The 12041-nt window shown below is 37.1% G+C and overlaps 1 protein-coding gene across 1 annotated transcript; it reads left to right on the plus strand.

Moving 5' to 3' along the window:
• The first annotated feature begins 6608 nt into the window (after window positions 1-6608).
• Window positions 6609-9625, plus strand: LOC103710307 (actin-depolymerizing factor). Its single transcript, XM_008795973.3, has 3 exons — window positions 6609-6749; window positions 7148-7413; window positions 9233-9625. Exons 1-3 carry the CDS (start codon window positions 6747-6749, stop codon window positions 9381-9383), a joined length of 420 nt encoding a protein of 139 aa, XP_008794195.1. The 5' UTR covers window positions 6609-6746; the 3' UTR covers window positions 9384-9625.
• The last annotated feature ends 2416 nt before the right edge of the window (window positions 9626-12041 follow it).

Here is a 12041-nt window from a genome sequence, read left to right on the forward strand (position 1 = left end):
CTTTTTGGATTTTATTAAACACCTTGATATACCATTAGAGGTCATCTCTCCTCATTTGAGCTGGATTGATATAGAACCCTATGTGTTAAATTGTAGCTAAAATTACTGACAAAACAACACATTAGCAACACCAAAAACGATCAAATTACCAATGGTCATTTGACAATGGATCTTTCAAAATGACTCAGTTCACACACATGACAGTCATTCACACATGTAGGAAGATTTCCAAAGTGGTAACTCCATTCCCACATGTGAATTGTGCGATAGAGAGTTGGGTTTGAGCTAAGGTTGAATTACCAGGAGGCCATAATGATGTAATTAGGTTGTTATGGGAATGCTTAGAAGAGAGATGGGTCATTAGGCTTTTTGAGTCTATGAGGGTATGATGGGTTTGGGATGTGTTTTTGATGGGCCTTAACACTGCTTGTTTTTAGAGGCTAATTACGCATGCTTGAATGAGAAGCATGGAGTGCTGCCGACCTAATTTGTAAAGTATCAAACAAATGCCTGCAAAAGTGGGCTTTGGTGAAGCAAGCCTATTAGGCTTAATATGCGCTTGCTTCCAAAGCAAACAAAAAGTTTTGGATGGATCAGTAGAAAAGCATATAGGTTGAAGTGGTCCATTGCCCTAACAATCTCTCTCTCTCTCTTATTAAATTTTCTAAGTTGGTAAAATTGATTCCAAACTATTTGCGAGGAAGCAAGTCAGCAAGCCTGTAGCCTTGCTATGGGCATGCTAGGAAGCTTGTTTCACAAGTCTCGGATCTAGAATGGATGCATGGGTGTGCCATCAATGTTGAGCTAGCCAAAAATAGGATAATCATAAGATCATAATGAGAGCTGCATAAATTTAGATGCCTTGACTTTCAAGAATTTTGCTAGCATCACACCACCTACTTCCGAAGAAAATAGATAAAGTTAGATAGGACATAGCCGAGGCTATGATAGAAGAGATCTACTATTGCTATTATACCTAAGAGTAAAGTAGAATACTATTGGTAAACTACGAACAAGCTAAAGTAAAAGTAAGGCAAAGATAGTTAAAGATAAATAGGATTCATTGATGTGTCCAACGATGTTTTCCTTTTAGCATTATAATATGATATTTATAAATGACCTTTATTAACTACTGTGATACTTTTTCTTACCATTGCATGCCATATAAGCCATTATTGCCAAGAGTAGTAGGTAATACTACCACTCCACTCACATCCGAGTTAGTGGTAAGATGAGTACCATTAATTAGTTCTTCCACTTATCCTGGTTATTGTACTACATGACCTACTATCCTTATGCATGGTAGGTAATGCCCCCATTCTTCTCACTTCTTAAGTAGTCTGACTACTCCCAAATAATGCATATGGAAACCACTATCCTCAGACTCCACTCCACTAAAGTTCTCATCCAAGGTCGATAGCTTTCATTTTCTTCTATCTACACTATAATCATTCAACCTACACCTTTGGTGTTTCAATCTATACTTTTGATCTGCACAACCCACTTGATTATCTACTACTTGGCCTACTCTAGAGGGCCTTCCAAGGCTTATTATTTGATCAACCTTTGGAATACCATTATTGTTTTGGATGTGGTGTAAACAATGCCTCCCACATCCCATCAGTCGATGGTTAGGAGGAGGTAATGGGATGCATCTGATAGTACATCCATCTATCTCTTTGATATCATTCAACTTGGCCGATTTGGGAAAAAAAAAGCCGATAGAGATCTTTCAAACTTGAGCAATTAGTAGAAATCATGAAACTTTAATAGAGGTAAGACCCATCGTCGTATTTTTCCACCAGCATAGAGACTTGATATATATATATATATATCAATCCAGGTAGCCTTGGAGATCTCCATTGAGAAAGTTGCCTTCCAACATGGAAATTCACCATGCATGGCTACTGATGAAGAGTAGGTGAGGGTACCCCTTAGGGTGGTTATTCTCCAGCCCTTGAAATAGAGGCAAGTTTTGTTGTTGGCTAGTTGAATTGTTGCTCACCATCTGTTGCCTCTAAGAGACAATAGTCCCTAATAATAGGGATTTGTCAGCATAATTCAACTAGCATTTCTTTTAACATCCATCGTGGACTAAGATGGTCGAAGTGTCCCTTGGGCTCTATTGTTAGCCTCATGCTGAATAGAACATGTGCAATCGCACATTCTGACTAACTCTTTCATCTAGCATTCTCTTAAGTAATCTCTCTTTCACCTCGATATTTAGGCCCCAAGGATTTTCCAAGATAAAATTTTCAACCACATCTTTCTAGTAAGCCAAAGCCCAAAAGTCAAGTTTTCTAAGAATCCTGATGCTTTTGTATTATAAAAAATGATGAGCCGTTATGTCCTTTTCAAAGGCATGGTCGGTTGGGTTTGTTGCATTATGCATCAAGTCATTCTACAACACATGGTACTCGATTTCAATAATCAAAATAAGCCTCTTGACTTGTTCCGCCATCACAACTGACGATGAAACATGTCGCTCCAGTAGTAGCCTTAGTGCCATGGCCACTTTGTTTATAGCTACTTTGTTGATTTTTTTGTGTAGTGATATGACAATGCTAACTATCCTATTAGGCATACCAAATAAAACTTATTCGTGAAGAAGCAAGCTGACAAGCTTGCAGCCTAGATATAGGCATGCCAGAAAGATTGTTTCACAAGTCTTATGGCAAGGGTAGGTGTGTATGCCTGCCACTGATGTTGGATTAGCCAAAAAAAAGATGATTATAGAGAGATAGTAAGAGTAGTATGGGTCCAAGTGCCTTGACCTTTAAGAACTTTAACTGCGGTCACATTGCCTACTTCAAAAAAAGATAGATGGGGTTGGGTGGGGTATAGCTGAGGCTATGATAGAAGAGACATACTATTATCACTACTTCTAAAGATAAAGTAGAGTCCAATTAGTAAACTATAAGCATGATAAAGTGAAGGTAATGCAAAGATAATTAAGGATAAACTAGGTTCATTGATGTATCCAAGGGTGTTTTTCCTTTAGCATTATAATATGACATTTATAAGTGACCCTCATTAACTATCTTGAGGCTCGTCCTTGGCCATGGCATGCTAAATAGGCCACTATTGTCAAGAGTGGCAAGTAGTGCTACCACTCCACTCACATCCTAGGTAGTAGTAAGATAAGGATCATCAACTAGTTCTGCCACTTGTTCTTGTTGATATACCACATGGCCCACTATTCCTATGCATGGTAGGTAGTGTAACCACTCTTCTCACATCTTGACCGGTTTGACTACTCCTCTCACATCATGGATATGGCAACCATCAACCTTGGACTATGCTCCACTAAAGTCCTCATCCTAGGTTAATAGTTCTCTTTCTCTTCAGTCTATATTACATTATTTGGCCTATACCCTTAATGTTTTAGCTTATATCATTGGTCTATACAACCTACTTGAAGACCTACTACTTGCTCTATGCCAGTGGATCTTCCAAGGCATTATTTGATTGGCCTTTGGAATACTATTGTCAAGCTAGATGTGGTATAAGCACAACCATTCATCACTCCATTAAAATGTCAGATTATGCTAAAAGTTAAATTGATGTTAGACTGTATCTACTTCTCTTTGCACTCCTCCTTTATTTATCCCTTCAACTATCCTTTGGACCAAAAACACCAAAATGGCTCCACTAAGCCTACATGAATGACCACAAGGTTTAGACCAAAAGTACTCCTTTATACAATAGTAGCAAGATCACCAAATTAGTATCGAGTGTTATACCAGCCAAGTACCACACCAACCCATGGTATACTGGAGGCTATCCCACGCATAATCTCGTGGAGGCTATCCCACACATAAGCTCGTGGAGGCTATCCCAATGTGTTAGCCCATGATACTGTAAAGATTTCATGCATAAACCTGTAGAGGTTATCTCATGCATAACCTCGTGGAGGCTATCCCCATGTGTCAACCTATTGTGCTATAAAGATTTCACGCTTAAACCCATGGAGGCTATCCGATGATGAGCTTAGTCCAAACCATACCTTGTTTGTTTAATTTACATATGGCTCTTGTCAAATCAGTTACCATTATATAACGATTTTTTTTCAAATTCAAAGTATCTTTGTTCACATAATTATGTTCTCAATAGCTAATATGTATGATAACCATACGAATATATTTGTACTGAAAGTTATTTACAACATACCATCATAGGCTAAACCAAATTTATCTATGCAAATCTCATGAAGTAAATCCAGCAATACAAACCAATGAACATATATATATATATAATGACCGAGTATAGAGATTCTTACCTCTACCGAATACTGACTAAACACAATGATTATTGACCCACTTCACGGTCTACGAGCTAGGGTGCAGAATACCCTAATCAGAACTGTCTTGCATATATGACTCCTCCTCTACAGAATTAAATTCGATTATCAAAATAAAATTAAACAGTGGACTGTAACTTAGACCACCTATCGACGTCCACTAGGGTCCATTACCTGATCCTCCAAGTCCTAGTTACCACCTACCCATGTCAAATAGAGAGAGACACCAATATAGAGAAAAAGAGGAAGAAGGAAGAGAGAGAAATAGAGAGGAGAGAGAAAGAGAGGGAAGAAGAGAGAGAAACTCTCTCTTCTCTCTTCACGAATGGGGAAGCTCGACTTCCCTCTTCTTCCCTCTTCTAGATCGCTCCTTCTCTCTCCTCTCTCTTCACGAATGGGGAAGCTCGACTTCTCCTTCTCCTTTCTCTTTCCCCGCAAGTCCAATAGGGTGGCAGCCATGGTGGCCTGGCCCCTACTCGACGACAGTCATGGGGGCCGCAGCCCTGGCTAAACTAGCGGCCGGCAGCAGTAAAACTTAAAAGAAGAAGCCAAAATAGGGCACCCCTATTTCACATCAAATCTCGACGATTTGCTAGTATAAAAATAAGGTAAATCATTACTAAAAGACCGGAAGAAATAAGGAAAGAGAGAAGTCGAAAATCATACCTCGGTCTAGCGAAGTTCCGATAACGTTTCTGGCGAGGAATCGAGGAAGGAAACTCAGGAATAAAACTCGGAATCGATGGCTATTCTTAACAATTCTGGTGGTGGAAATCAAAGGAGGGGGAGGGAATCCTTAAATAGACAAAAATCCTTATTTGTGTTGCCTTGAAACTTTGGATTTTCCGGCGTGAACGGACCGAGATCGAGGCGGAAGAAGACTCCCAGCCGGAGTCTTCCTCCTCATTCCCTCATGCGCCGCGCACGTGAGGCGTTGTGGGCCTAGCTACTTCGGGCTGGCGGACAAGCCAATGGACCACCATCACAGTTATAATTGAAAAATTTCAACAAGCAAGAGATATCATGAGAATTACAAATTTGGGTTGGGGGGGGGGGGGTTAGAAATTAATTTGTAATTCTAGAATTTAAGAGTCGTATAATTCTAATATTTAATATTTTGGAAAGCCAGTGACATCTTAAGTAAACAAAGAGTTATGTAGAGATCAAAATGTCACTTTTGCATTCATAAGTGGTAGCCTAGGAGTCGCTTTTTATATCTATAAAAAGGTGGGCTAGAGTCTCAGCATGGACAAGCCATTGGGAGCCTCTTGTTCCACTCTAGTATGCATGAATAAAAATCCTCCGTGCTTCTCACTAAAAAATTCTCCTTATTTTATTTTTGTACCAAACAGAAACAGCAGGCACCATCTCGCTCCAGCGCTTGGCAACTCAAAACAGTCTCCAGGCAACGGATTTTCATTCAATGAGTTGAGAGCTACACTTCAAGGATGTGGTTTCGCCCCGTGCATGGTGCGTGGCTCCCTGAAGTTACCTACGGGACCCAGACCTCTAATTCGACTTCGTTTGGAACCCGCATCATTTATCCTTTTGAACTAACTCTAAATATGATAAACTAAAATGGGGGAGTACCGTTCTCCTTCATTCCTTTCGGGAAAAAAAAATGTTAATAACGGCTTTGAGTAGCCGTTATCATGGGATAGCTCTGGCTTCAGGAAACTCTCTCAACAGAGGATACGTTTGTTTCGGAATAACAAATACGTGCCGCATCCACATACGCAATGGAGTCATTACATGTCATTTGGCCAGCTCAAAAAGAGTGGCCCTCGTTCAAAAGGTGAGGATAGATATGGTGATGACCACCCCTAATTAGAGAGACTCGAAGAGTGGCTCAGAAGTTGGGTGGCTTTCAGGTAGTACATGTATTTTGGGAGGCGAACAGGACAGCAGACTGAGTCGCCTCCTTCGGAAAGTTTCTTTGGACATCTATAGGAGAGATTCTTTTCTCTTTGTACTTTTTATTTTCTCGTGATGTGATAGAATGTACTTACTTTAGAGCTATATAATTTGTCATTTTAAAAAAAAAAAAAGAAAAGAAGAAGAAGAAGAGAGAGAGTGGCCTTGCGTGCACATGTTCTTTGATGGGCTGCTTAGATGGGTAGAAAGGACATGGTGATGGTTTCCGAACTCGTATATCCATTCTAACTTCCCATGTACGAGGGCTCGGTCAAAGAGCCAAGAATGTATTGAACCAGGCTGTTCCCAGACGTGGCACCAAGCAAGTGCTTTGAGGACGTTACGCTGCTGCCGGCTCTCCATTCCCCCACTTTTTCCTCCTCCCCTCAAAGCCATTCCCTAAGAATATTCACCCAACCATCTTCCCACTACTCCCTTTCCTTAATTCCCTCCCCTTCTTCCTTCCTTTCCCTCTCTCTCTCTCTCTTCCTCATTTCCCAGGGATTGGCCAATCCCTCGTCAGAAAGAAACCATGGTAACTCTCTCCCTCTCATGAATTTGATGGCTTCATATTAATTAAAACTTTTGGTCTTAATTCATTAGTCACATAAGGTTAGCAATATTTCTAAATTTGCTTCTCCAATACCCAACATGTTGCCATAATCATTAATTCTTAGAAGATACAATCTTGACTATGAAGCATTGGCAAAGTAGTATCCAGGTAACAAACCTCAGACAGTTGAAATAAAACTTGTTGCTTAATTATTTTTTTTTAATTTCTAATTTTGATCCAATTGCTTTGATGATACTTATTGCTATAAAAAAGTTTTTCTGAAAGGAAAAAGGATATTTATTATTATTCAAATGAAATTACAAGCTTTATATATATTCTTTTGGGGGTGATAATTGATCGTTTTCATATATTTTGCAAAGGCAAATTCTGCATCTGGAATGGCAGTGAATGATGAGTGTAAGCTCAAGTTTTTGGAGCTGAAGACAAAGAGGAACTTCCGTTTCATCATCTTCAAGATTGACGAGAAGATACAGCAGGTCTCTGTGGAGAAGCTTGGCCAGCCTGATGAAAGCTATGATGATTTCACCGCAAGCTTGCCTGCTGATGAGTGCCGCTATGCGGTGTTTGATTTTGATTTTGTCACTGATGAGAATTGCCAGAAGAGCAAGATCTTCTTCATTTCTTGGTAACGGATGCACCAACCAACATTTTGAAATCCATACATGAATTATTATGATGCTCATCTATTAGCCTTCTATGGAAAATCGATACTCTTTCTTGATTATTATTATTTTTTTTTTTTTGATGTAAAATCGGTACTCATCGATTACCCATATCCATGGTTTTCTTCATTCTTCTTTCATAGAAGCAATTGAAGCTGCTTTAGTTGTCTCACTAGTGATATGAATAATACACGATCCAAATACTGCATTTATAGAAAATCCTTAAAAATCATCAGTGGGAAAAGGATTTCTTCTTGTCAGACCTTAAATCACTTTAAGAACGAGCCAAACCTTTGTGATGTCAGAAAGTATTTTATAGGGCTCCTTTATTCAGTCAACATGTCATGCCAAAATAAGAGATTCTTGGTTGCTAATGGGATATCTGAACTATGAAAACAAGTGGTGATCAAAAATTGAAGGTTTTTGGAATTTGCTTCTTGGAGAAGATCTGTTATGGCATTTTCATCATAATTTTAATATTTGTGTGGACTTCAAGGTATTGATTCATAAAGCTAGCTAATCGTTCATTTCTTTGAAGAAGAAGCAGTAGTGCGGTGGCAAGGTGAAACTCTTGATCAAGTGTAGTATAAGAGCATTCACGGGCTGGGGATGTTTCTGAAAGACAAGGAAGATGAGATCTCTTTTTGGTAGAAGATGAAGAAGAAAGTAATCGACCATCTTTCTCCCTTAAATTTCTGTTGAGACTTGCTCCTAAAGTTGCAATCTCTTTGATGAGGACAGAAAGCTACAAGCAATTGACCATATGACATATGAATGTAAATAAGCATCTAGTTTCATTGGAAGCCAAAGGTTCTTGTCACTATATATAAGATTGTTGAGGTTCAAATCAGAGATTAATTTAAGTGGGTAACTGAAAATAATAGGAGAACTAATCACCTGGTTCTTTAGTTCACTGCCATTTTATGTTTAGTCCTTACACACTTAGCATTTACAAATAAGCCAAATGACTGAGGCAGGACATCAGTCACACTAAATTTTGTTCAAAGGGATGACTACCTTTCCTCCTAACCAATTCCTCTGATGGAATGTGAGAAAGCAAGCAAGTCTATACCTTTTCTGATGTAGCAAGCGCAATTTTTCCTCAATCACTTATATGTTTGTAAGATTGCTCATAACTTGGTTGACCTGTATTAGCCAACCACACAAGGAAGAATATTTAATAATCGAGGAAGCAAATTTGGGTGAAACATGGGGAAACGCTAGAGTATTATAGGTATGAAGTTCATAGGAAACTGCAATTGCTTTCACAAGTTGATCCTTTTATTATTTCTTTCTTGTAATTGTAAGTGTTCCCAGCACCGTCATTTGTTGATCATGATTTTGTTGGACTGGATAGCATCATTCTCCCAATTTAACTCTTGATTCAGAACTTGAAAGATGTATGTTTATTTTGAAGAGAATTTGTTCTTGGCAAGCAGTTCTGTTCATGCTCTTCTTATCAGGGAAGAAAAGGTCTTCTCAAAAGCAAAAAGAAGAAAATCTCACCAATAAGTGATAAGAGTAGACTTTAGTAAACTAAACATGTTAATATTCTATCTACGATGTAATGCCGTTATCTGAATTTACAAAAGTAATCTACAATAAAAAGTTAATTTGATGCCAATTATTTCATCTAGATATACTGTAACAAATGCAAAATAATCTGCAAGGAGTGTCCGCAGAATACAACCATGATATGTGAATGATGCATACAAAGAAACTAATCTGTAAAATCTCCTGCCCAATATGTGGGCAAAATTTTACTGTTTTCTTTGTTCGCAGGTCTCCTGATACATCGAGGGTAAGGAGTAAGATGCTATATGCTAGCTCCAAGGACAGATTCAAGAGAGAACTTGATGGCATCCAAGTTGAACTACAAGCAACGGATCCAAGTGAGATGAGCCTCGATATTGTCAAAGGGCGAGCTTTCTGAAGAGCTGATTGTTTACCCTCTTTAGCTCTGGGCCAGAAGTTTCACTAAAATGAGTTACCGGTCTTTATATTCGATGATCTTTACGTGATTAATTCTTCAAACCATGCCAAAAATGTTATAATGTGTATTCCATTTTCTCATTTAAGTTTCTAAGAATTTCAAATGTGACTTGATTGTGACTAAAGGCATTATTTAATGTAAAATAGATATTCAGATTAAGCAATTGTTGTTTTCTTCTTTCATGAGTATACTATGCTTTATCAGTTTGAGCTTTGTGTTTTCCTTTGCCGAGAATCATTTGTAAAGAATAATAAATTTGAGCAATAACAATTTAGTCAGCTATTTTTCATATTTTCTTCTGTACTGAGCTTGGAGTTGGACAATGCCGCTATTAGTTTATCATATAACCATAGGCATACAGTTAAACCTCAGAACCCATGCCACCCATGAGATAATTATTACAAATTATTTTCCATGAGTAATTCAATACGAGCACAAAGAATAAGATCATGATTGCTTTTTGGCTTGATAGGATGTTAGACATGTTGACTTTCATTCCCTCGAACAGGTGCCATCAGGATTGCCTGTCGCTTCCAATGCCAACAACAAAAAGGACGGAAGACTAAACAAGTCAACAACCATATCTGACCCACATTACTGAAGAACGAATATACAGTATCTCCCCCAAACCTCCTCTTGAATACGGTTTATAGACAATAAAAATTCTCTAACTTTTTTGGTCATTAAAACCTCAGAAAATAGGTATTACACTCTAAACCTAGAGCATAATAAATGTCGCATACTTATAGAGTGAACCATACAAACAAGCAAGGCTACTGATCAAATTATAATAATTTCAAAAAAAAAAATTCTTTAATTCTCAAAAATTAATTTAATCAAGATCCAATCAAATCATTCTCATAAACAAATATCCCAAAAAAACAAGAGTCATATTGTTCTAACAAATTATAGAAAACTAAATGACACTAAACTAAATCAAAGTAACGGGTCCAAATAATCATGAATATCGTCAGAAGATCTAGCGCACTCCCACATATCCCAAGCAATTCATGACTCAAGATCTGAAAAATAGAAAAAAAAAAGATTAATAAGCTATACCGGCCTAATAAGTAATAAAACACTTTAAAGTGGAGTCTAAGCATGCAAGTATATGGTGAATCAAATCTAATTTATAACATATAATTGACCGGACATATTAAACTTCAGAGAATAATATTCTTTTTACTGTTTAAGAGTTTCAAAAACTAATACTAAACCCATCATCAGACTATGGCTCTGTAACCCAATGGCATGTATCGATATAATAGATACAAGGTGCACAAGTGCCTAGATAACAAATAGCACTATTTTAATTGGTGGCTTGATGCCAAAACTAGTTTCTCGGATTACAAGTCGACATGACTAATGTATAATCTCTATTGACGGGGTCAGATCATAGCCATGCTGAGAATATGTGTATAAAAAATAAATTTCATAAATAACCTAGTCAAATTTTCCAAAATCTATCTTACAAAAATATCAAAATACATAATATATTTTCAAATAATTATGACAGTAATAATAGCATAGTTGATCTGCTAAGTCAAATATAAAATAGAAATCATAACCAAATTTAATAAACTAATTAATTTTTTTTAAAGTTATTAGAAAACACACTTCGAAGATGTTAAGTTACTTATCTTTTCTCGCTTCAAATTTCTACTTCAATCCAGTAGATCAGATACACTTGTTCAAGATCATTGAAATTTAATAAATTTTATAGTCAATGTCTTAGAAGCCCAACAGATAAGAAACTTTGGAGAACCTAAACAGGTCAAGAAACCTAATTTGGCAGTTATATCAAAAAAAAAGAAAAACTATAACAAACACATATATTTAGAAATTAATTCATACATAATTAGTCCTAATGAATAAAAAAAATATGACAGATTTTATATATAGTCATTTACTTATACATTAACCTATTTTAATGTATAACATGGGGTTGGTTAGACCATAATGAATTCACCAAACTATATAAAAATAATTACAAAACTTACAACATATATCAAAAGCCTCATGCAACGACTACTCTACCTTGACAATTATTTGCAATTTCAAAGGACTACACTCCAGGGATCATGTAATTCCATTTTCTAAACGAAATAGTAATGACATAACTTATTCAAGAAATGGAACTATTGTTTCTTGTGATGCAGGTCTCATGATACATCAAAGGTGAGTAAGATGGTATATGCCAGTTCAAAGGATAGATTCAGAAGAGAGCTTGATGGCATACAAGGGGAGTTGCAAACAACCAATCCAAGTGAGATGAGCATGGACATTGTAAAAGGGCGAGCTATATAAAGAAGGAACATGCCTTTTACTCTATTCTAAACACTCAGCCTTCTTTTCACCCAAGCGGTCATGGTGGCATTTATCTCTTAAAAATGGACTACGTTGAACTTTACCCTTGATGACCCTGTGTGAGTAGAGCATCAACATCAACATCAACATCAACAATGTTATAATATCCATTTCTTTTACTTATAAATAATTTTAAAGATCATAAATCTTGTTGCCCTTAAATGATTATTTCTAAATATGCAAGAAAAATTTAAAACATTTATTAGTTTCTCTATGTTGACCCTAAAGGGT

The sequence above is a fragment of the Phoenix dactylifera genome, chromosome 5, assembly GCF_009389715.1.
Source record: "Phoenix dactylifera cultivar Barhee BC4 chromosome 5, palm_55x_up_171113_PBpolish2nd_filt_p, whole genome shotgun sequence".
NCBI lineage: Eukaryota > Viridiplantae > Streptophyta > Magnoliopsida > Arecales > Arecaceae > Phoenix > Phoenix dactylifera.